This window comes from Neoarius graeffei, chromosome 5 (genome assembly GCF_027579695.1).
Source record: "Neoarius graeffei isolate fNeoGra1 chromosome 5, fNeoGra1.pri, whole genome shotgun sequence".
Taxonomy (NCBI): Eukaryota; Metazoa; Chordata; class Actinopteri; order Siluriformes; family Ariidae; genus Neoarius; species Neoarius graeffei.
In genome coordinates this window covers 65189884-65217167 of record NC_083573.1, presented here as the reverse complement: position 1 = coordinate 65217167, position 27284 = coordinate 65189884, and the positions used below count along the sequence as shown (strand labels likewise).

Below are 27284 nucleotides of genomic sequence, written 5' to 3'. Positions count from 1 at the left end.
CACTGTAGCAGTTGCAGGAGAGGTGTTTACAATCATGAGGCACCAGGAGTATGTTGTTTTGGTTGCCTTAAACACACATGACTTGTGGGGAATGGGTAGGCAGTCAGGAACAAGTGTTGTAGCATAGCGCCACCTACTGACATGGGAGAAACCAAAAAATTTATTCTTCAAAAATCAATATCTCATCTTCTATTTTCTCAATCTTGATCAAACTTGATACGCACACTCTTAACAGGTCACCTGACATATCTGCCAAATTTTGTGAACTTTTGCCACTGGGGGCGCTGTTTTCAGGCAACAATTTATATCTCGGCTTCTGATTGGTCAAACTTGATCAAACTTTACAAAACAACTCTTCATAGGTCCCTTGACATGTATACCAAATTTGGTGAACTTTCACCACTGGGGGCGCTCATTGCGCTGTAGCAGTTGCAGGAGAGGTGTTTACAATCATGAGGCACCAGGAGTATGTTGTTTTGGTTGCCTTAAACACACATGACTTGTGGACCACTGGGGGCGCTCATTGCACTGTAGCAGTTGCAGGAGAGGTGTTTACAATCATGAGGCACCAGGAGTATGTTGTTTTGGTTGCCTTAAACACACATGACTTGTGGGGAATGGGTAGGCAGTCGGGAGCAAGTGTTGTAGCGTTACATACAGACTAATAGATGTCTAACAGAAGACAATCCTATGTAGCTTTAGCTTGGTGACTGATGAGGTAAATACATTAATTTGGTTGGGAAGCCATGGCATAAAATGTTCTGTCCATGACAACATCTCAGCGCACCGTGTACTCTGTGTCCAATTCTGTGCTTTGTCACCATTGTGGGAGTAATGTCTCTTGCCAAAGAAGCTGTGGAAGGTATTTCGCGGGGAGGCATGCCCCCGCCCCCCTTGGCCACTGGCGCGAGGGCCCGTCGAGGCCGCTTGCGGCTTTAATTGTTTTTCAAACCCCATGGAGATGCAGACACCAGCACTGAGCTCCAGGCCCTGTGCACGCTGCCTTCCTTGCTGAGGAAGTACAGTGCCTTGCAAAAGTATTCATACCCCTTGAACTTTTTCACATTTTTCCACCTTACAACCACGAACTTAAAAGTTTTTTATTGAGATTTTGTGATAGACCAACACAGAGTAGCACATAATTGTGAAGTGAAATGAAAATGATAAATGGTCTTCAAAATTTTAAACAAATAAAAATCTGAAAAATGTGACGTGCATTAGTATTCAGCCCCCCTGCATCAATACTTTGTAGAGCCACCTTTTGCTGCAATTACAGCTGCAAGTCTTTTGTGGTATGTCTCTACCAGCTTTGCACATCTAGACACTGAAATTTTTGCCCATTCTTCTTTCCAAAATATAGTGGTGCTTGAAAGTTTGTGAACCCTTTAGAATTTTTTATATTTCTACATAAATATGACCTAAAACAACATCAGATTTTCACACAAGTCCTAAAAGTAGATAAAGAGAAACCAGTTAAACAAATGAGACAAAAATATTATACTCGGTCATTTATTTATTGAGGAAAATGATCCAATATTACGTATCTGTGAGTGGCAAAAGTATGTGAACCTCTAGGATTAGCAGTTAATTTGAAGGTGAAATTAGAGTCAAGTGTTTTCAATCAATGGGATGACAATCAGGTGTGAGTGGGCACCCTGTTTTATTTAAAGAACAGGGATCTAGCAAAGTCTGATCTTCACACTACATGTTTGTGGAAGTGTATCATGGCATGAACAAAGGAGATTTCTGAGGACTTCAGAAAAAGTGTTGTTGATGCTCATCAGGCTGGAAAAGGTTACAAAACCATCTCTAAATAGTTTGGACTCCACCAATCCACAGTCAGACAGATTGTGTACAAATGGAGGATTGTTACCCTCCCCAGGAGTGGTTGATCAACAAAGTTCACTCCAAGAGCAAGGCATGTAATAGTCGGCGAGGTCACAAAGGACCCCAGGGTAACGTCTAAGCAACTGAAGGCCTCTCTCACATTGGCTAATGTTAATGTTCATGAGTCCACCATCAGGAGAACACTGAACAACAATGGTGTGCATGGCAGGGTTGCAAGGAGAAAGCCACTGCTCTCCAAAAAGAACATTGCTGCTCGTCTGCAGTTTGCTAAAGATCATGTGGACAAGCCAGAAGGCTATTGGAAAAAGCTCAGCCAGATCGGATGGAGAGTGTCTGTGAACAGCAATTTTCAAGTCTTGCCACAGATGCTCAATGGGATTTAGGTCTGGACTTTGACTGGGCCATTCTAACACATGAATATTCTTTGATCTAAACCATTCCATTGTAGCTCTGGCTGTATGTTTAGGGTCATTGTCTTGCTGGAAGGTGAATCTCCTTCCCAGTCTCAAGTCTTTTGCAGCCTCCAACAGGTTTTCTTCCAGGATTGCCCTGTATTTAGCTCCAGCCATCTTCCTATCAACTCTGACCAGCTTCCCTGTCCCTGCTGAAGAAAAGCATCCCCATAGCATGATGCTGCCACCACCATGTTTCACAGTGGGGATGGTGTGTGCAGGGTGATGAGCAGTGTTAGTTTTCCGCCACACATAGTGCTTTGCGTTTAGGCCAAAAAGTTCAACTTTGGTCTCATCTGACCAAAGCACCTTCTTCCACATGTTTGTTGTGCCCCCTACATTTCTTATGCCTGTCTTTCAACAATGGCTTTCTTCTTGCCACTCTTCCAAAAAGGCCAGATTTGTGGAGTGTACGACTTATAGTTGTCCTGTGCACAGATTCTCCCACCTAAGCTGTGGATTTCTGCAGCTCCTCCAGAGTGATCATGGGCCTCTTGGCTGCTTCTCTGACCAGTGCTCTCCTTGCTCGCTCTGTCAGTTTAGGTGGATGGCCATGTCTTGGTAGGTTTGCAGTTGTGCCATACTTTTTCCATTTTTGAATGATGGATTGAACAGTGCTTCTTGAGATGTTCAGAGCTTGGGATATTTTTTTATAACCTAATCCTGCTTTAAACTTCTTCAGAACTTTATCCCTGACCTGTCTGGTGAGTTCTTTGGTCTTCATGATGCTGTTTGTTCTTCAGTGTTCTTTAACAAACCACTGAGGCCTTCACAGAACAAGTGTATTTATGCTGAGAGTAAATTACACACAGTAGGACTCTAACTAATTAGATGACTTCTGAAGGCAATTGATTGCTCTGGATTGTATTTAGAGGCATCAGAGTACAGGGGGCTGAATACTAATGTACACCACATTTTTCAGATTTTTATTTGTTTAAAATTTTGAAGACCATTTATCATTTTCATTTCACTTCACAATTATGTGCTACTCTGTGTTGGTCTATCACATAAAATCTCAATAAAAAACTTTTAAGTTCATGGTTGTAAGGTGGAAAAATGTGAAAAAGTTCAAGGGGTATGAATACTTTTGCAAGGCACTGTAGATGCTGAAGCCCGGTCAGAAGGCGAGGCCCATGCTCCCTCTAATTCTCTTTCTGTTATGTGTGGTCAGCTTGCCAGAGAAGGGAGCTTTGACAGAACTGAAGAAGGCTAAAGCACTGCTGGGGCCAGGTGCTATAGATTGACAGAGAGAACCCCAACCCCAACCAGATGCTTCCTGCGGACTACTTTCTGGTCAGAAATTGGCTCTGATACTACCATTGTGACAGCTGTGGAAAGCCCTGTGAACTCCTTGTCATGCCCCACTTAAAGATCGACACTGTCATGCACCTGGCCCACATCCACCTGCTAGGTGGCCATTTGGGACAACAAAATGTGCTGGAAAAAAATCTGAGACTGGTTCCACTGGCCGGGCATGGTGGCTGAGGGGTGGAGGTGCCCCCTGTGCCAAAAAACTACTCCTTATAAGCCAGCCCTGGCACCTCTCATCCCCCTGCCCATCATTGGGTCCCCTTTGAACAGGTGGGTATGGACCTGATGGGGCACTCCCACAGTCTGCCCGTGTTCACAAATACATTTTGGTCATCATGGATTATGCCACCAGATATCCTGAGGCCATCCCCCTGTGGAAAGTCACCTACAAAAACATTGCCTGTGAGCTCATGACCCTCTTCAGCCAGGTTGGCATCTGTAAGGACCTCCTCACTAACCAGGGTACACCACTTATGTCCAAGCTCATGTTAGACCTATGCTGGCTGCTGCAGGTAAAACATCTAAAAACCTTGGTTTATTACCTGCAGACAGATGGGTTCATTAAAAGATTCAATCAGGCTCTGAAAAGGCTGCTATAAAAATTCATAGACGAGGAAGGCTACAACTGGGACCTACTCTTACCCTACATGATCTTTGCCATTCAGTGGATCCCACAGGCCTCAAGAAGGTTCACATCATTAAAGTGCCTGTACAGATGAAGACCCAGGGACCTGCTAGATGTGGTCAAATAATCTTGGGAGAACAAGCCCACACCATTCCACTAGTTGTCAAAGATGTGTAAGACCTACAAGGCCAAATAGAGCAGGTGGCTCCCATTGTAAAGGAGCACATGCAGGTGGCACAGAGGGAACAACAACAGGCTTACAACTACCCTGCACAGACCTGAGAGTTCCAGTTGAGGGACAGAGTGTTCCTCCTCATTCCCAGGAGCACCTGCAAGTTCCTGGCGCATTGGCAAGGCCCCTACACCATTACAGAGAGAGTAAGCCCAGTAAAGTACCATGTGCAGCAGCCAGGTAAGAGGCCCTCAGACAAGCTGCACCATATTAACCTTCTGAAAAAGTGGATTGAACCTGTACCAGTGCTCTCTCAGCCCTCTCTATCCTTCACACCCCAACCAGTGAGTGGGTCCACCATGCAGAGGAGCTTATGCCAGCCCAGAAGCAGGAGCTCTGAGAACTGGAGAACCAGTTCAGGGACATGTTCTCAGTAGAGCCCAGGTGGATGCATTTATTCCAACATGAGATCAAGACACCACTGGGGTAGGTAATTTGAAAAAAGTGCTACCGGGTCACAGAGGCTCACCGCCAGGCTATAAAGGCTGAAGTAGCCCAGTTGCTTCAATCTGGGGTATTTGAGGAGTCAACCAGCCTGTGGTCCAGGCCCATAGTTGTAGTCCCTAAGCCTGGTGGGTCTCTGCAACTATGGAATGACTTCAATAAGCTGAAACAAGTCTTGGAGTTTGACAGCTACCCCATGCCCTGAGTAAATGATTTCATCAAGTGCCTGGGGAGAGCCTGCTTCATCTCTACACTAGACCTCACAAAAGGATATTGGCAAGTGGCCATTACTCCCAGCTCCAGACCAAAGACAGCATTCAGTACCACACGGGCCACTGGCATTACCAGTTTCTCTCCTTCAGCCTACACAGGGCACCAGTGACTTTCCAGCACCCAATGGATATCCTCCTGCAACCCCATCAGCCCTACATGGCCGCATAACTCAATGAGGTCTTCAGCCACTGCACATACACCAGATCCAACAGGTGCTGCTTGTAGTCTGACTGATGGCCAACCCCCAGAAATGCCATCTGGGACTCACTGAAGCACAGTACCTATGCAGTTGCATCAGACAGGGCCTCCTGAATCCCCAAGACAAAATGATCAAGGCTGTGAAATACTACCCCTGTCCTGCAACGAAGCACCAGGTACGTGCTTTCTTGAGCTTGGCAGGGTACTACAAAAGATTTGTGCCTAACTTCTTCTCTATAGCCTTCCCCTCTCAGACTTAACCAGGAAAGGTGAACCAGATAAAGTCCATTGGACAGTGGAAGCAGAGCAGGCCTTCTCCATGCTGAAAGCATCCCTCACCAGCGAACCAGTGCTCCAAAATCTGGACTTCTCACAACCCGTCCAGGTGCATACCGATGCCTCCAAGACCAGCCTGGGTGCCATCCTCTCCCAGGAGTTTGATAGAAAAGACACCCCATCGTATACATGAGCAGAAAACTGACCACACTGAGCAACAATATGACGCCATGAAACAAGAAGCCCTGGCCATCAAATGGGCCATAGAGGAGCTACAATACTATTTAACTGGTCATCATTTCACTCTCATTATAGATCATGCACCCTTGCAAAGGATGGCAAAGGTAAATGACTCAAACAGTTGAATAACTTAATGGTTTATGTCCCTACAGGACTTCTCATTCCAGGTCCAACATTGAGTGGGAGTACACCACAGAAATGCTGATGGCCTCTCCAGAAGAGACACGCTCTGGGCTCAGACCCCAACAACAGAGCGCTCAGAGCCAAGGGGGGTACTGTGACAACAGCAGGCCTGCAGCTTTTGCGCACAAGATTACAAGCACACCTTGCCATGCTGTCAAAGTTTGTAAACAATGTGCACATAGCCGAGGGGTGGGGACATCTAATACAGCATGACTGGAGCTTGCTAATCAGGGTCCTCAATCATCCTCCACGAGGCACGGGGAGGATACAAAAGGACGCTGCTTTGCCAGTTGGGTGAGTAGGAGGATGGTGGAAGGAAATAACAAGTCTGTTCTGCTCTATGTGTCTGCTGACAAATTCCATTTCTGACAACACTCACCCATCTTCAAACGGAAGCGGCTCTCCTCCCCAACGCCTCTCCCAAGCACTGGAGCCTACACAGCCTCAAAGGGACATTATCACACCATGACATGATAAATCACCAACATCTCACAACCTCACTCCCTTTTCTCCACTCCCTGCCACTCATGTAAATAAAAGAGCACTTGTTTTTACACTGAACTTCCATCTCCCAAGTCTGTGTTTGAGCCCAAGTGCTAGGGGGCACCACACTTGTTGAAATGTCCTTGAAAAATATGTAAAATTTTAACTGGCATTTGTGGATGTAACTCTGTATTGTAGTGACAAACAAAGGTTTGCCAAATGAATCCAGAGCCCATGTGGTTATACCAGCTCTAGATGATTGGTTCTAGATGCAGTGCTGTCTGAAGGATCAGTGATCACAGGTGTTCAGCTTAGGCTAGTGCCCTTGCCCTTCACACACCAAAATTCCTCCAGATTCCTTGAATTGTTTAATAATATTATGCATCAGAGAGAGAGAGAGAGAGAGAGAGAGAGAGAGAGAGAGATCCAAATCCCTCCTATCTTTCTTTAAGGAAAATTGGTTTCAAACATTTAAATACTCTTCTCATGCATTTGTTGACAAACACGAAATCTTTGGCTCATCTTTGCTTCTCAAAGACTAGGCCTTTCCTGGATACTAATTTTGTACCAAATCGTGATTACAATCATCTGTTGACATCACCTATTTCAAATCACATCATTATTTAATTGTTTTACCTCATTACTAGTCCTAAGTTGCCCCATCCCAAGTTTTTTTGGAATGTGTTGCAGGCTTGAAATGCAGGAACAGATGTATATTAACAAATGAAATGAAGTTGACCAGACAAAACATGAAATATCTTGGGTTCATACTCTGCAATGAAATACAAGTCAAAGCAAATTTAGAAATCACTGTTTTCTTTTTTTAATTTGCATTTTCCATACTGCCTCAACTTTTTTCTCATTTGGGGTTGTAATATTAAAAAAAAAAAATTAACATAATTTTTAAAAAATCCAGAATATGCTTGGAAGGAAACTGGATGTCTATATGGTCATGCAGAATAAGACGACTTGAAGACTGTGATCTTGCAAAATGTAATATCTAGATTTTATTTTATGCAGGAATTTCAAATAATAAGATATACAATAACATAATGTATATTGTATTAATATTGTATTAAGTAATCATGATCAACATACACTGAAGTAGACAATTTCAGTAAGACACCACATCAGGAATGTTCATGCTCAATAATAAAAATTTGATACAAAAACTGTCAGTGTAAGTAGAAATGCATCACTTATGTGCTAGAGCATTGCCTTCTCTGATAATGCTGAATATTTCTGAACTTCATGGATTATTTGCTAAATATAGCTGAACCTGTTGCAAAGATGCAGATATGTATAATAACTGATGAGACATGTGGTATATTGCCATATGTACTGTGGTATGCAGATTTCCACATGTACTGTGTAAAGGCTATGAAATAATGTGTTTGTACAATGTTCCTATTGTCCCCCCTCTCTCTCTCTCTCTCTCTCTCGCTCTCTCTCTCTCTCTCTCTCTCACACACACACACATTCACACACAGATGCACGTACACACACTCACCCGTAGTCTGACCCAATACAGGTGTATGTTACATGCAATTCCTCACAAACTCTTCTGATCATTCACACACTGTTTATCCATCTTTCTCTCTGAACACAAACACAGTTCACGGCTCTTAGCCAAATCAAATATGCATTCATTACTCTGTGTATGGATTATTATTCTCTTTGATCAGCCATTTGTTATACATAGACAGCTAAAAGTGAAAAAAAGTTTTGTCTAAGAAACCAAGGATTAAGGTTGTCCTGTCTTTAGACGTCCTGTTGTTGAGGAATTTTAATAATTTTGTCCAAAATGCTTTTAAAAATAGAGGGAAATATAGTTTTATAATAAAAACAGAAATTAGTTCCAGTGATTTGTTTCGGTTTCATGATACAACAGAAATATAAAGAGAAGAAGTGTATCAGTTCCTGCTTTTGATTGGTACCTTTCACAAAATAAAGCAGAGGCAACACTAGAAAGTGAATCAATGTAAGAGTTGGAAAAGAGCAATAGGGTAATGTATTGTAAATGTGGATAAGTCAGCTTATTGAATGAAGCGTTCATTTGATGTGTCTTTCATAATTTGGGTAAAGAAGTCTTTAGCCAAATATGACAACAGGACATACAAAGCATTTCACTCACAAAACACTATAGACAAAATAATGATCCTTCATAAGGTCAGTCTTTCAAAGTGCTTCCAATTGCATGAACAAACATCTTTTCCCTATGTCTAACATAAAACAGTACACATTTTATTACTTATTGCAGTAATCCTCCAGTTCCCTTTGAGCATTTTCATGAATGTGCAGCAGCATTATTATTCCTTTTCAACATCAGTCTGATAATGTCACAATTAAGTAACACTCAGCAGCCTTTCAGGGTGGACTATCTTCTTTCCATTTTTTAGTCCACCATATGCCACTGTCAAGTCAAATGATGGTGCTTGTTATCATTGATGGAGCAGTAGTAGCTGGACTTTGGGTCTTTCTCCTCTTACCTCCCCCTTTATTACTTTCCTTTGAGTCCCGACCACGGTTTTTGCCATTTAATGTTCCTTGGTTCTTAGGTGCTGTCCCTTTGTCTCCTGAATAAGATAAGCAAATTCATATCTTTAGAGCACTGAATTTACTATTGCCAAAATGTATTTTTAACAATTATATATTAGTCAAGTAAAGAGTCCAATTAACTGTGACATTTTTTCAAATGCAAAATATTTTAATTTTAATCAACTTTGTTTCTAAAGAAGGAGTGCACACACAACACTTTTTCTAAATGCCATCATGATGCAAAACAGCACAGTTCAAAGTTGACAGCAGACATACAACAGCAGGCTATAAACCATAACCATGGCCCAGACAATAATAATCAAGAACCTGACACCCTAATACCCTGCACTGGAGGTGAGCTGCTTTACGAACAGTTCTCCTTCTCACACTCTCTTCCAACAAAGCTTTGTGTGTGTATGCATCTGTCACTTATTTTAAGTGCATAACCACTTCATCAGTACAAACATCCATTAGAAAGGCTTTAAGAGTAACAGGGTCAGAAAGGGAACTATTACAAAGTATGAATGTGAAAGGCCTGATTATGATAACATTAGGATATTCTGTGATGAATTGTTTTAAATGTTATTACAATGGTGCTCAGAAGTTATACGTATAGAAGCAGACTCATATGCACAATGTAACATGTGAACAAGGCTGGTTAAGATCCAAGAATCACTTCAGTCACAATGTGGTCAAATACACAAGGAAGGAGCACAGGCCCCAGCCTCACCAGCACTACTGTAAAGGGAAGTCAGGGCCTCTGTGCTGACTGATGATTGTTATGAAGTTGGTGTTGTGATTCTAGATGTTCCCTGGAAACCAAGTCAACACTTGTATGGTGCTGGAGAGCATTTGCTCCAAGTTTGATGACATGAGCATTACAGCCACTCTGTACTCCTCAACCTGGTGTACTGTTCTCTGAAGGCCTTATATTGCACATAGCCAAAAAAAAAAAAAAAACCTTTGTCTGTTCTGTGTCTTGATAGCAGTCTGCTGACTTTAGTGGTGGGGAATGGTTTTCACAAAAAACAAACAACCCCCCCCCCCCCCCCCCAAAAAAAAAAAAAAACAATTATATAAGCAGCAACAGTATCTACTGTTCTCCAAGTGATAAGGATGTGATGTATCTCTTTTAATTCATTATTCCAGATCTGTGCTTCATACATCCCTATCACATATAAGTCCCAAACTGATTGATGTGTTGGAAAAGCTCTTCATATGGTGAATTTCTTTCTATTTTTACTTTATAGTATACATTAGTTTTGAAAACTAGATATCTCCCTGAACTGAGATATGTTTCTCTTTTGTATGTTTCATCGACAAATTGACAAATAATGTTTATAGCATCTTTAATTTCTGATTACACTCAAAAGTGAAAAATAATAAGAAAAGACTAAGAAAAATATCCCTTTAAACATACAGCACATTAATATAATTTGTCTATATTTATAAAAATTCTATATTCTATAAAAGCTGTCATAATACATAGAGGATATTACACAGTGGTGCAAATATATGAAGTTTATCTTTGAGTGATGAACATATTCACAAGTGAGTGAAGCGAACGAGTGAAAATATTTTCAACACGAGAAGATAAACTTCATATCTTCGTGCCACTGTGTAATGTTCTTTATATTATATGGACACATCCACAAAAACTGTGCAAGTTAATCAAAAGAATTTTAATTTTGAACCTGCTCACCATTTTGACAACGCACATCAAGTCAGTTGGAAAACACTGGGAGTGACGTCATCAGAGTGAAATATCAGGAATTATGTCACTCAGATCCGCAATGTATTTCAGGTAAAGAATGTGAGTTTTTCAACACGAGAAGATAAACTTAATATCTTCAAGCCAACATGTGATGTTCTTTTTATTATATAGACACATTCACAAACAAAAAGTACTCAAATTTATCAAAACAATTCATCTATGTAGTTTGTATGAAAAATATGAGTGGCATATTTCCCAGTAAAACGTCATCATAACTGCAGGGTCGTTTATTCTGCCATATTGTTGGGCAAGCTTTATGTTTGACAATGACCACCACAAGTGTACATGAGCGATTGTTAGCCCAATTCAGTAAACATCGACAGATAAACTTGTAGAAGTTACATCTAAAAGAACAATGTCAGGGACTTGTAGTGCTTTTGGCTGTCATAAGAGATGTGGAGATAAGCCTGGTTTAACTTTTCACCACTTCCCGGTGAACCCACAATGACGAGAAAAATGGCAAGCTGCAGTTAAATGGGAAGACTGGATGCCAACAAAGCATTCCCATGTGTGTGGAGCACATTTTATATCAGATTAGTATGAAAGCTCTGTGTACCTGTTATTTCTCCTAACACTTTTTCTAGCTCAAGGCCATTCAGTTAGAAAAATCCTATAGATTTAGATAGATAGATAGATAGATAGATAGATAGATAGATAGATAGATAGATAGATAGATAGATAGATAGATAGATAGATAGATAGATAGATAGATAGATAGATAGAAATTTATTGAAATGCAGTTCAGCAGCTCTCGGTACTGGCAGTGCAAAATGCAAGGAACAGGGAATAAAATAGATGCATAAGAACAAAATAACACAAAAAGAAACAATAAATAGACATAAAAGCAATAAATAGGCATTTTCCTTGGGGGAGGGTGTTTGTTGACAGCTTGAGGGTAGAAGCTGTTTTGTAGTCTGTTTGATGCAGCTCTGATGAGTCTGTATCTGCTTCCAGAGGGCAGTAGGGAGAACAGATGATGTCCACGGTGGGTATGGTCCTTTAAAATACAGCTGGCCTTCTTTTGTAGTTGGTCAGTGTAAATGTTTTTGAGGGGAGGTACTGGTGTATCAATTATGTGCTTTGCTGCCCTCACCACCCGCTGCAGGTCCTTCCTGTCCTCCGCAGTGCAGCTGGAAAACCACACCATACAACAGTAGGTCAGGAGGCTCTCTATTGCAGATCGATAAAAGTTGATCAGTGGGTGGCGAGGGAGGCAAGCTTGCTTTAACTTCCTAAGGAAGTAAAGCCTCTGTTGGGCTTTCCCCACCTGGTGAGAGATGTTTGTGGTCCAGGTGAGATCAGCCGAGATGTGGACACCAAGGAACTTGAAGGTCTCTACCTTCTCCACCTCCTCACAGTGTATGCAGAGGGCAGAGTGTTCGGTGTGCCTTGATCTCCTAAAGTCCACTATCATTTCCTTAGTTTTTGAAATGTTTAAGTCCAGGTTATTGTCTGAACACCATTTTGTCAAGTGCTGAACCTCCTCCCTGTAGGCTGTCTCATTGTTGTTAGTTATCATTCCCACTATGGTGGTATCATCAGCAAATTTGACAATGATGTTACTGGTGTGGATGGGATAACAGTCATGGGTGAAGAGGGAGTAGAGAAGGGGGCTGAGGACACACCCCTGTGGTGTGCCTGTGTTCAAGATGAGAGTGGATGATGTGTAAAGTCCAGTCCTGATATTCTGTGGTCTGTTACTTAGGAAATCCAATATCCAAGTGCACAGTAAACTGCCTAAGCCCAGGTCACTCAGTTTTTGAACTAGCCTGTGGGGAATAACTGTATTAAAGGCGAAGTAAAGATGGGAAGAGGATCACCAATCCCCCTAATTCTGCGCCGACAAATAGTGGAGAAATATCAGAAAGGAGTTTGACAGTGTAAAATTGCAAAGAGTTTGAACATATCATCATCTACAGTGCATAATATCATCAAAAGATTCAGAGAATCTGGAAGAATCTCTGTGCGTAAGGGTCAAGGTCGGAAAACCATACTGGGTGCCCGTGATCTTCGGGCCCTTAGAAGGCACTGCATCACATACAGGCATGCTTCTGTATTGGAAATCACAAAATGGGCTCAGGAATATTTCCAGAGAACATTATCTGTGAATACAATTGACCGTGCCATCCGCCGTTGCCAGCTAAAACTCTATAGATCAAAGAAGAAGCCGTATCTAAACATGATCCAGAAGCGCAGACGTCTTCTCTGGGCCAAGGCTCATTTAAAATGGACTGTGGCAAAGTGGAAACTGTTCTGTGGTCAGATGAATCAAAATTTGAAGTTCTTTATGGAAATCAGGAATGCCGTGTCATTCGGACTAAAGAGGAGAAGGACGACCCAAGTTGTTATCAGCGCTCAGTTCAGAAGCCTGCATCTCCGATGGTATGGGGTTGCATTAGTGCGTGTGGCATGGGCAGCTTACACATCTGGAAAGACACCATCAATGCTGAAAGGTATATTCAGGTTCTAGAGCAACATATGCTCCCATCCAGAAGACGTCTCTTTCAGGGAAGACCTTGCATTTTCCAACATGACAATGCCAAACCACATACTGCTTCAATTACAGCATCATGGCTGTGTAGAAGAAGGGTCCGGGTACTGAACTGGCCAGCCTGCAGTCCAGATCTTTCACCCATAGAAAACATTTGGCGCATCATAAAACGGAAGATATGACAAAAAAGATCTAAGACAGTTGAGCAACTAGAATCCTACATTAGACAAGAATGGGTTAACATTCCTATCCCTAAACTTGAGCAACTTGTCTCCTCAGTCCCCAGACGTTTACAGACTGTTGTAAAGAGAAAAGGGGATGTCTCACAGTGGTAAACATGGCCTTGTCCCAACTTTTTTGAGATGTGTTGTTGTCATGAAATTTAAAATCACCTAATTTTTCTCTTTAAATGATACATTTTCTCAGTTTAAACATTTGATATGTCATCTATGTTCTATTCTGAATAAAATATGGAATTTTGAAACTTCCACATCATTGCATTCCATTTTTATTTACAATTTGTACTTTGTCCCAACTTTTTTGGAATCGGGGTTGTACATCTAGCCTCAGCATACTCAAGTGAACATTCAACAAGTCTGTAAGTTGCCATAACATGGACAGAACTTTGGTCTAGACAGTACAGATTTTAACAGGTTTCATGGCCTGGCCCTACTCAGTACAGCCTACTGGTACGTACACAAGCATGTCACACTTAGCAGTTCTACTACACTACAAAAAAACATGCCAAATGGCAAATATATGAATGTTAAAATGTACATCTGGATGTGGGCTTTGGAAACAATATATTTTAGTATGTTTGTTATGTACTGATAATGTAGACTAAGCTAAACACCATAAAATATGCTAGATCTAGACCTAGGCTTGTTTATTACTATTAGAAGTCCACGTAAGTAGAAGAAGAAGAAGAAGAAGAAGCCTTTATTTCTCACATGCACACTCAAGCACAGTGAAATTCCTCCTTTGCATTTAACCTATCTGAAGCAGTGAACACATGCATGCACACATAAGTGAGCAGTGAGCACACACACATACCCAGAGCAGTCAGCAGCCATGCCACAGCACCCAGGGAGCAGTTGGGGGTTAGGTACCTTGCTCAAGGGCACTTCATGTTAACCTAACCGAATGTTTTTGAACTGTGGGGGAAACCGGAGCACCCGGAGGAAACCCATGCAGACATGGGGAGAACATGCAAACTCCACACAGAAAGGCCCCCATCAGCCGTGAGGCTCGAACCCAGAACCTCAACAGAACTGTGTGTGTGTGTGTGTGTGTGTGTGTGTGTGTGTGTGTGTGTGTGTGTGTGTGTGTGTGTTTGTATCTATAGAGGTTTTTCACCCACGTGACCAAGTCATGTGAGGCTGCCATTTTGGAGGTCACGGCTCGAATCAGTTTGAATGCGAGGAAGGCGACAAACGAAAAACATAAAAGAAAAAGGAGCGAGATGCAGAAAACACCTTCACTATCCAGTGACGTAGGGCATTTACAGGGCGAGCAGAGGGAGAGGTATTTGCAAAAATTGAGGTTAGCAGGCTTAGAGAACGACGTTTACCTGCTTCCACCAGGATTGTTCACTGACGTACGGAAGTACACGAAGCCCTCGTCTTTACCTGACTTCGGCCCACATGATCTGTATACCTATGTCGTTAAAAACCCATCGCCATACACAGGTATTGATCTGAAAGTGTATAAGAGTTTGGATGCCTACAAATATTTTGTGTCAGGCTGGGTAACATGCCTACATCAGCGGGTCGTCCCTGGAGCCGGTGGTCGCCATCTTATTACAGCTAAGGTTTGTTCACATTTTCATTTACTTTCGGTCCTCAGGATAAACAAAATGTTATTAAATGTCATTGAAATAACTTCTTAGTCTGTTGAGACATGGCCCGTTATAAATTTGCTGTTACCAGGCAATGACCAAGAATTGTATTATTAGGGTCGGTGTAGTTGTAGCAGTGTACTAGCAGCTAGCTGTTAGCACTAGCTAATGTCAACAACATAGTAGCTAGTATGTTACTGTAGCAATGTTTACGTTCAGTCATTTGGATGACTGTTAAAACCTTTCAGTCTCAAGTTTTTCCTTTACTGTATTTACTAGTTTACGGAGCTAGCGCGCTAGCTCGGGTAGGCTGGGAGCTAGCGCGCTAGCTCGGGCACGCTGGGAGCTAGCGCGCTCGGGCAGGCTGGGAGCTAGCACGCTCGCTCCCGGCAGGCTGGGAGCTAGTGCGCTAGGGCAGGCTGGGAGCTAGCGCGCTCGTTCCCGGCAGGCTGGGAGCGAGCGCGCTAGCTCGGGCAGGCTGGGAGCGAGCGTGCTAGCTCCCAGCCTGCCCGAGCACGCTAGCTCCCAGCCTGCCCGAGCTAGCGCGCTTGCTCCCAGCCTGCCCGAGCGCGCTAGCTCAGTAAACTAGTAAATACAGTAAAGGAAAAACTTGAGACTGAAAGGTTTTAACAGTCATCCAAATGACTGAACGTAAACATTGCTACAGTAACATACCAGCTACTATGTTGTTGACATTAGCTAGCTTGACCTTCAAAATGGCAGACACCGGGGCGTCACGTGACCCTGTGACGTCAGGTGAAAAACCCCTATATATATATATATATATATATATATATATATATATATATATATATATATATCGTGAGTTCGCATGTCCACCTCTCGATCGGGAGATTGTGAGTTCTACTCATGGTCGGGTCATACCAAAGACCATCATAAAAATGGTACCTACTTCCGTCTTGCAAGGCACGCTGCAATACAGATGTGAGTGGGGAGTCAAACTCTTGTGGTTACCAGAGGACTAGCCCCCCACTGTAACCCTAGCTATGTAATAGGCGAGAGGCCGAGGGCTATGGAAACAGAGATTGGCGCCGCCCTATGCGCCACATGGCATGGGAAGGACTTTGATATATCCTGGAAAAAATTAAGAGATCACTGTAAAATTATCAATTTCTCTGGTTTTACTATTTATGTGTTTGAGGAACCTGAACATTTTTGTTTTATTCCATAAACTACTGGCAACATTTCCCCCAAATTCCACATAAAATATTGTCACTTCGAGTATTTAATTGCATAACATGCTAAAAATTTTATACATATATATATATTTGAATTCTGTCCATATTCACTGGATATGAGCAATCATGCACTCTGATTAGCTACTCTATTACTAGGATATCAGCTCATATACTGCGAGTAGAGAAAAACAAAATGGCAGAGCGCATCAAGTCAGATATATCACTTTGTTATCAAGTATTTAAAAGAAACAGAAATAGCTAAAAGAATATACCCCCCCATCACCTGTTCCATATTCCAGCCCAGCTGGTTGTGCCCACCTGCCAAAAACCCTAAAGAAGAAGAAAATGGCAGACTGTGTTACTGAACTAACTGAGGATGAAATAAAAACTCTATTCGAAAGCAAAACCCAAAAAAATATTATTATAGCATTTTTCACAAATTGCGACTGTCATTTTGCCAGTTTGTTTACATTCTAAGCAAAAATGATTTTGTTGGACGTTTTGTATAAAGTTTTTATTTATCAAATTTGCAAAAAATAAAAATAAAAATGCTCTTTTTCTCAAAATCCAGTGAACATGGATAGAATAAAACAGTTATCCCACTCAGTCTCATCGTATATGGCTTATAGCCGACTCAGCACTATCAGCGCATATCCGACTCAATTTTGTGGAATAACTGTTAAAAATAAAGTACAGTGCAAAAGTCTTAGGCACCCTATTTTTTGTTATTCAAACTTTGTTATCGATTTCTATTTTATAACTTCTATATTAGTCAGTACAAAAACATTTTAAAGTTCCAAATGATTGTTTTCCAGCACAAAATTATATGTTACAAAAAATGTTTGTATCTGAGCAGCATATTACACAAGAGACCACTTTTCACTTTTTTCTGCAAAATTAAGAAGCAGGTGTGACAAAGTGTCCAGAAGAACTGTGGCTGGTTCTGCAAGATACTCAGTAAAGCAACTCATTTCCTTATAAAACTGCACTAATTGTACTTGAGACTACAATTTTTTTTTAAGCAAAGGGTCATCTCACACCAAATGTTGGCTTTGTTTCATTTATTATGGCTTACTGCTGTTAATGTTGAAACATTTCATTTCATGATGTTGTAAGCCATTTTTGGCCTACAGCATTTCTTTACATGTGCCTAAGGCTTGTGCACAGTACTGCATATATGACATAACTGTTTTAAAACCAATCAGCTTTTTTCTTTCTTTTCTGTTTTTCTGCTAAATTTGATTATGCAACATGCCGGAGTGTACCATTCATATAAATTTCCTCACTGGCATAAACAGCTCCTTCATTCCTACTCATGAATAACATTTATTCTTTTCAATTAACTTTAAACTTTTATTGTTTGTTGTGAAGCACTTTCCAGCATTTCTCTGTGCTATTTTGGTGCTATTTGAACTGGTAATAAAAATACAGCTTGCCTTTAATTTAGTGATGAATCCTCTGCCCCTGAGTCAGCTATCTCAATGTTCTTTTCCTTTTCACCCTGATAAGGATGAAGAGTTTACTGAAGATGAATGAATTAATATAAAATATTACATATTTGAACATTTTATTTATTGCATATTAAATTAAATGCATCTGAATCCAATAAATAGTACTTGCTTTAAATAAACATTGCAATTTTCTCTTTTTCATTTTTGGGGGTAACCAGACTGTAATATAATTTTCTTCTGGCTTAGGCACATGCACAACTATCTCAGTTCAGGGAATTATGTAGTTTCCAGAACTTCATATAACAGAAAATGACCATGTGAAGGTTTTCCCAGATCAGCACACATATTTTAAAGGGAGCACTGCCTACTCTCATTTCATGCATTTGGACATTTTAGAAATCTTGAATAAACTTTAGGAAACAAACACATCCACATGGTTAATGATTTTAACTTTGTGATTTGTGAATAAAAAGACCAAAAAAATGACCATTTTCCTTCTTTAATGTAGACAGCTGCTCTGGTGATCTAATGAACTACATTGATCAGAATTGTACAAATTTCTCTAATGGTGTGTCCTACTCATAAGTCAAGAATACACATACCCCTTTTACATCGAGTGACCAACCAGGGTTTATACCCATGTTGATTTGTGTTTGAAAGGGTTAACTCGCAATGTCCGACTCGGCTTTGCAACTTGGGTCAAACTTGGGTCAACTTGGGTCAATTTCATTGTGAATTGCACCACCCGGATCACTAACAGCCAGGGCGGGACTAATGAATCTCATGTAAATGATGATGCACAGTGCTTTCAGTGCTTTGTCCTGCAGGCAAAACTCAACACACACACACACACACACACACACACACACTACAAACTTACAAAGTTTGCTTATTTTCAAGCGCATTAAAACAAGACAAGGTGCATGAGCCATTTTTTCTCCACTAAAGTTACCTAGCACATGCATGAGTTCTGGGTGAAAACAAAAAGTGTGCAGCTGAAATGAAGCACATGCCTGTTCTCGCACAGCTGATTGATTATTATCAGTAGGTACTACTCTCCATTCACTTAGCCCATGTGCTCCGTTCCTCCACATACTTGCTGTGTTTATGAAATTATAATGTGTAGCAGCACCAGCTCACACTGTTTCATGTGCACACATTTACAAACACATGCGAGTATACACAAACACGAGTGGTGAACTAAACCTCTGTGAACTTGGCACCCCATATGATGAGAAAGTGAATAAAAGTATTTTGATTTATTTGTACATCACTTGTGCAAGCAAAATAAACCTGTTTCATTATTTCTTAAGATATTAATGTTAATGGGGTGCTGGGTGATGTGACATCATTAAAACCAGTTAATTTTTCTAAAACTGGTTGAGCAGAATTTTTTTTTTATTTTATTTTGCATGCACAAACAATGCACAAAAAATGCACAAACAAATCAGAATATTTTATTCACTTGTATGGAGTGTCAGGTAAAACCAGTGTAGAGAAAACGTTTCTTATGAAACATGCAGCCAAGAAGAGTATGTGTGATCAAGAAACTGTGTGTGTGTGTGTGTGTGTGTGTGTGTGTGTGTGTGTGTGTGTGTGTGTGTGTGTGTGAGAGAGAGAGAGAGAGAGAGAGAGAGAGAGAGATATCCTCACATTACCAACCTGTGAGTTAACTATTATGCATCTGTCCCAGGTTGTGATCCAGGTCCTATCTGAATTGTCATGACCAGGATTCAGAGGTGGGAACTAATGGAGTACAAATACTTCCTTGCTGTACTTAACTATAGTTTTCAGGTATCTGTATTTTACTTGAGTATTTATTTTTCTGACAACTTTTTTCTTTTACTCCCTACATTTTACAATAAATATCTGTAATACTCCCTACATTACATTGTATCGACTCCTTACATTTTCAAATCAGGTTCATTATTTTAGTTTTAATGCACTTGAGGAGAATTCACTCACCTGGTTTGACTTGACAAAAGAAGGGTTGAACATTGGTCAAATAACCCAGGCCCAACCCTGTTCTTCAGTATGAAAGAGGCATTATACAGGTGTTATCAAGCTCTCCAAATTTTGATACGTATGCATATTTTTGTCTAAGAAAGGAATAGGAGTTGCAACACATTTTAGATTGTTATATAAAATTCACATATTCAGAGTTCAATCAAGCACATACAGCGAGGATTTAATACTGAAATTGTGTACATGAGGAGTGAGAATTCATATGTAACTCCATTCTTAAGTTCTATTCATGAGTTTCACGATAAGTACACAGAGTGGAGTTTGCCAAAAACAGAGCTGTGTCTCTGTTATACATGACTCTGACCATTTTCTTATGCAATATCAGCCTGGGGGCATAATATTAAGTCCAAAGACACTTTGATTTGATAGTATGTCACACTGAACTGTATGTTTTGTGCATTAAATACACTAAAAAATTATGAAATGTCATTTAAAGCCAAGATTAAATGCAACCCCAATTCTAAAAAAGTTGGGATGCTGTGTAAACTGTAAATAAAAACAGAATGCAATAATTTGCAAATCATGGAAACCCGATATTTCATTGAAAATAGTACAAAAACAACATTTCAAATGTCAAAGCTGAGAAGTTTTATTGTTTTCTGAAAAAATATATGTTCATTTTGAATTTAAAGTCAGCAACACTTTAAAAAATTTGGGACAGGGACATGTTTACCACTGTGTTGCATCACCTTTACTTTTAACAAAATTCTGTAAATGTTTGAGAACTGAGGAGATCAACTGCTGTAGTTCTGAAAGAGAAATGATGTCCCATTTTTGCCTGATATACAATTTCAGTTGCTCAACAGTTTGGGGTCTCCTTTGTTGTATTTTGTGCTTCATAATGCGCCGAATGTTTTAAATGGGAGATAAGTCAGGACTGTAGGCAGGCCAGTTTAGCACCTGGACTCTTTTACTACAGAGCCATGCAGTTTTAATAAGTGCAGAAAGTAGTTTGGCATTGTCTTGCTGAAAGAAGGAAGGCCTTCCCTGAAAAAGATTTTGTCTGAATGGCAGCATATTGCTCTGAAACGTGTATATATCATTCAGCATTAATGATGCCTTCCCAGATGTGCAAGCTACTCATGTCATGTGCACTAATGCACCTCCATACCATCATGGATGCCGGCTTTTGAACTGTGCGCTGATAACAAGCTGGATGGTCCATCTCCTCTTTAGCTTGGAGGATGTGGTGTCCATGATTTCTAAAAAGAATTTCTACTTTTGATTCGTCAGACCTTGGAACAATTTTCCATTTCGCTTCAGTCCATTGTAAAAGAGCTCGGGCTCAGAGAAGGTGGTGGTGTTTCTGGATGTTATTTATATTTGGTTTTAACTTGCATTTGTGGATGCATTAGTGAACTGTTTTCGCAGACGGTGGTTTTCTGAAGTGTTCCTGAGCCCATGCAGTGATTTCCACTACAGACACGTGTCTGCTTTTAATGCAGTGTTGCCTGAGCTCCTGAAGATCACAGGCATCCAATATCAGTTTTCAGCCTTGTCTCTTGCATACAGAGATTTCTCCAGATTCTCTGAACCTTTTAATGATATTATGTACCATAGATGATGTGATCCCCAAATTCTTTGCAATTTTACATTGAGGAATGTTATTCTTAAATTGTTGCACTGTTTGCCCATGCAGTCTTTCACAGAGCGGTGAACCCCTTCCCATCTTTATTTCTGAGAGACTTCACCTCTCTGGGATGCTCTTTTTATTCCCAATCATGTTACTGATCTGTTGCCAATTAACCAAATTAGTTTGTTTAGCATTACACAACTTTTTCAGTCTTTTGTTGCCCCTGTCCCAACTTTTTTGTAATGTGTTGCTGACATCAAATTCAAAATGAGTATATATTTTTCAAAAGACAATAAAATTTCTCAGTTTCAACATTTGATATGTTGTCTCTGTACTATTTTCAATGATATATAGGGTTTCCATGATTTGCAAATCTTCACATTCTGTTTTTATTTATGTTTTACACAGTGTCCCAACTTTTTTGTAATCAGGGTTGTACATAAATAATTGATAGCATGAGCTGTAAGCATAGCAGATGAGTGCTTGGTCAGCTTAAAACCACTGTCACTTTTTTTTTCAATTTAACAAAAATTTTGGCATTATTTTATTACATCACCAATCTGAAACAGCAAATTAAAAGCTGTCACATCTGCACGCGTTTGCACCTGGTGCACTTCAAACTTCCACTCCCATCCATGTGCATTCACGCTCTGAGCAGCACCCACCTCAAGGACTAATTATATGCACCTGTCCCAGATTAAAGCACAGTGTGCACTTATGAGGATGCTGAACTCTCACAATAATGCACTCATTGCTTTCTACCTGACCTTACCGAGCCTTTTGTTATATTGTTCTCCTGGTTTTTAACTCATGTTTTATATTTTGGTTTCTGTTCGTCTCTGCCTCGTCTGTTTGTCTCTGCTTCATTCTGTTTGTATTGTGCTGCTTGACCTTTGCCTGTCGACTGTTTTTGATTCTGTCTTACGTTTTGGATTATTTGCCTGCTTGCTGTTTTTACAATAAACTCTTCCAGCGATTACAGCCATCTACTGTCAATTACATGACATTACTTTGGCTAACTATGGATGTAGCGGAAGAATGCAGCCATGCTGCACAATGCCACGCCCAAGTTTCAGTCCTTCAGCGTGGATCCAGATGGTTTCTCCAGCGGCTAGGATTGAACATACTGGCACCCTACAATAGAGTGGAGTATCCACTCAACAGATTTCTGCAGTGCAGCCTCTTCTATGAGGATCTGCTGGAGCCCAAGCATGCTAAGAACATATGCGTAGGGTGCATGGTATATTGGCTCACTGGGCAAGCACACTGATGGGCTGAGTACCTACTCAAAATAAAAAGTCTATGCCTCCAAAATCAAGTCATTTGGTGCTATGCTAAGGTACCTGTACCAAGCTTTAGGGAAGGAGGATCCCCTAGACATTTCTTGCAGGGCTGATACTCCTGAGGCTGACGCAGAGAGAGAGGTCTTTGCTCCCAAGCTCTCTCCAGAAGCCGACGCAGAGGGATAGGCCTTCGCTCCCGAGCTCATCCCAAGAGGCTGATGCAGCAGCAAGTGGAGAGGCCTCCACCCCAGAGCCAGCACCAGAAGGCCAACTTGTTGGCCTCTGCCCCAGATTTTAGTGAGGATGAGACTGTTGCACCTCCTGGCTTCGAAGATGTCATCGCTCCACTGTCTGGCTTCAGCAGGGATGAGAACATCACTCAAATGAAGCCCAAGCCTTGGCCATCTTTGAGTCCATGCCTATGCCAGGGTCTGCGCACATGTCTAAGTCTATGCCTGAACCCAAGATGATGCTCAAACCTATGTCAAACCCATACCTAAGCTTACACCTGCATCCATAACCTAGTCCAAGCCTGAACCAAAGCCTCCACCTGTGTCCTCACCCCCATTCAAAGACCAACCAGAACCCAAACTTCCACCTAAACCCATGTTCCAGTGCCATGTCCTGACCTTACCGAGCTTTTTGTTATATTGTCTTCCTGGTTTTTGACTCACATTTTGTGTTTTGAATTCTGCTTTTGTCTCTGCATTATCTAGTCTGTTTGTTCTTTGCTTCACCTTTGCCTGTCCATTGTTTTTGATTCTGCTTTACATTTTGGATTATATGCTTGCTTGCTGTTTTTATAGTGAACTCTTCCAGCAATTACATCTGTCTACCACCAATTGTGTGACAAAAGCCAAATAAACACACACACATTGCAATCACATGGACTCAATTTAATATTCTGTGGCCTTAAGGTGTGTGTGTGTGTGTGTGTGTGTGTGTGTGTGTGTGTGTGTGTGTGTGTGTGTGTTTTAATTTGCATTGATTAATGTGATTTGCAATTAAGAATATTCATGCAGTAACATGCTGGCAATATACTCGACACCTATTAGATATTTATTACAATGTGATCATCTTTTCATTCAATCTTTTTTTTTAAATCCCTTATTTTCTTCGGGTTTTAAGACAACTACTTGTTTGTTTTTAAAGGTAGTGATCTGCAAGCCCTGTCTTGGACATTTCTACTCCAGAAAACTCTGGCAGTGAATTTGCATAACTTCAAAGGTGCACCAGAAATTCAACTTAATCACGTGCTTAACCCATTTCTGGATACATGCATTTCTGAAAACTTTCTCCACATTATATAACAACATAACTTTTGGACACAAGTTGGCAACTCTGGAAAATGGCCTGCTGTGTTTGCAGAAATGTTTCATGTATGATCATTAAGGTTTTGTAAACTTAATATTACTTTCACACAATGTAATACAATTATTATGAATATGATTTTATATCTTGTACAATAAACAGGGACTTTAATATTTAAAAATGATAACCTTTAGTCTCTTTAATTTCATGGTAAGTACTTCACTGAATATTCGAGTGATATACTGTATTCTCATAGTCTAATCAAGTTTTCCTTTTTAAAGCCTTATTTTGGCAGCATAGTTCTAAACACAGGTTTAATGGAATTTGAATTTTCAACAAAATGCATAATAAGTTGAATTACAATGATTGTAGAACAAGGGACTGGCATAACACTAAATAAGTTATTGCGTGTGATTATTTGGGCTACTTTCCTGCAGATTTTCTAGAGTTCCAGGCACATATTTTTGGTTTTGCATAACTTATTCTAGTTTAATAGGGTTTCTGTAATATTGTTCACTCTGTAGAAAACACTCCTACTCACGAAAGGAATTTAGTAGCAGTAGGTTCCCAATGTGCCTCCATCTTAGATTTGGATAATGATTATTTGCAGGCTAACATGAGTTTAAAGTGAGCAAGGCCCTCATCACGAAGCAGGAGTGGAATCCTAGCCTTAGGCTCAGCATGTAGGACAGCCATTAGCTCACCTATGATAAAGCACTAATGGGGTTCTATTTATTTACAACAGCAGTGACTAGAGCTACCTCAATCCAACCTAAACACTGGTGTCTGACAAAGGCAATGATTCGCTCAGCAATTTCTGTTTTCGTGCAAACCTATTTATTAAGCTACAGGAAAAGGGAGGGAAAGAGTGAGAGCTCAGCCAAATCAACACAAAGCGTGAGATCTGCAGACCAGTAAATCACCGATGTTATACAAGAGCTGCCCCCCTGTGATTTTTACAGCAGCCATGTCGGCCAATTGCAGCAGATGTATTTACAGCCTTGCTAATTTAACACATGGTGCACATTTACACACATGAAAAATCTACACATTAATTTACGGAACAGAATGATTTCTCCCATATTTACACCACAAATCTGGGTTAAAAAAAGTACAAGTGGTAGAAGAAAATTACAGATATGGTTCTAACTTCTCACAACTGAACTTTATATTTTTTTAAAGAATAACTGCAAACAATTGCTTTGCACATGTCAAGCCTCATCTGAGCAACATGGCACTGTCTCTTACCAGTCGCTTTCCGACAAGTAGTCGCCAAGTTTAGAAATTTGGCAGGCACTGTAACACTTTTATGGGCTAGTTTATAATATTTCACTGTTAATTATTCTTATGAGCCCAAGGTTGAAATTCTTTCCACAAGGAAGGCGTCACGCAGTGTAAATTTGCCTTTCATTTCTCAGATGGTGCTGTCATATCCAGCATAGCATGGAGCCCACTTCTACCCTGAAGAAGAATATTCTCCTCAGCCGACAAGAACAAAGAGTAAGAAATTATGTAATGCTGCAGTCTAGTGTGTTTTGTTAATGAACGGTCAAGAAAAAGTTATGAGTTAATAACTGGCCAAATAAAGGTGATCTTTTTCATGTAAACGCATAAAATTCTTTCCTTTTTGTCCAAAGTATACATATCTGGTGGAAAATGACTGAAACATGCTTTGGTTCTGAAATGCAAGAACAGTGAATCAGTTACATAAAAAAGTTGCTTTTAGGTCTAAATATTTTATCTACATATTGTTGTTAACCTCAGATCTCTGTGAAAACAGTCAAATGAAAACTATAGAAATAAGCTTATTCTTAAAGAAACTTCATTTGTGTTTCAGTTTGCTTACTGTTTATCTTCACAAATTCAAATTAGCTTATGGATGATGTGCCTCAGTAATGTGTAAAAATGTTCTATTAATTCATCCCGTTTAATGGAAAAGGAGTTTTATTTGGAATACTTGTGGGTCCTTGGGATGTAGCCATGGTTACATGCGCTGGTTGCGAACAGATATATATCTGAACTCTCTTACAATTTCAGAAAGCAAATATTTGCTTTGATTATGGAAGCCAGGGCTCAGTCTTAAATATGCCCAAGTATTAAAACTGAATTCATATCTTTATATGTATGTGAGCCCATCACGTTTTCTGGGCTCCCCTGTTGTCTCACTGAAGCTTACTTTTTCCACAGGGGATCCTTTTCGGCACGCTGCATTTCTGCGTCTCAGTCTCAGAAATGCAGGTAGAAAGAGATGCAGACCCACTGATGGTGGCTGGACTAGGGGGTTGTGTAGGCTCCCTTCTACGGCTTTGGCTGCCCTTTCTGAAACCACATGTTTTGTTTTTCTTCATGCAAGGGCCCCATGGACTCCATTCACCCATCTCACATCGCACTAGAATGAATAACAAGGATAAAATGAATCATATAGGCCTTGTTTCTGAGAAGCAAATGTTTCTTTTATTACAATATTAAGTTGACTCAGTTCCTGATCTCCAGGTCAGGGGTTTTCGAACAAATATGAAGGAAAACATATCCGTGAACCCTAAGGACTTTATGGCAGATATTCAGATTGGTAATATCCAGTATCACTCATAGTCTCATTTCTCTTCACTAAATGGATGAAATTTTGTTATGATTATTTGTGGCAGGTTTCATTTTTATCCAACCTTATGACACACTGTCAAGCTCTGATTCAGACTTCCATGTATTCTCAGCTGTTTTCAATCACAGACTAAATTTGAACATTTGTTGTTATTGAGGGTTTCATGAGTATTGGCTGATGCCAAAATGTTACCTTAGGAGTTAAAACTCTCCATTTAAAAGCCAAGTATTTGGGGGGAGCCAGCGCTCAGTCTCTGAGAGTAATACTATTAGCACTGGGGTTTGCTTGCTTATGACAGAACAATTTTCAGAACAAATCAGTAAAGCCCTTATAATACAGCAGGCCTCTCTCCAAAGTTCCGTTAGCTGGTGATTGAGAAACCACGGGCAAAAAAAGGAGGAGAACAGAGTATTGCACCAGGCTTCTTCTTTTGCCAATACCATTATGCTTTGCAGAGAAAGAAAGGTGATATTATAAAAGAATGCAAATTGAACATGTATTTCATGACATCCATGTCAACCTTACCCTTGTTTGGAAACAATTTGATTTCTTGAATGTCCACCAATCTCATATGAAAGTGACTCTATATATACATTACTGTCTACTTTGTCAGTCCAAAGATATAACTTATAACTACA

At 40.5% G+C, this 27284-nt stretch overlaps 1 protein-coding gene across 2 annotated transcripts in view; it reads right to left on the bottom strand.

Moving 5' to 3' along the window:
- Positions 1-8429: 8429 nt before the first annotated feature.
- rspo1 (R-spondin 1) overlaps positions 8430-27284 on the bottom strand; it is a 31522-nt gene continuing 12667 nt past the window's right edge. For both annotated transcript variants that reach the window (XM_060920653.1, XM_060920654.1), the window contains 2 exons: positions 26224-26436; positions 8430-9141 (listed from right to left, as the gene is read on the bottom strand). In XM_060920653.1, coding sequence (XP_060776636.1) covers positions 8987-9141; positions 26224-26436 — 368 coding nt within the window. In that variant the 3' untranslated portion in view covers positions 8430-8986. The remainder of the gene's footprint in view (positions 9142-26223; positions 26437-27284) is intronic.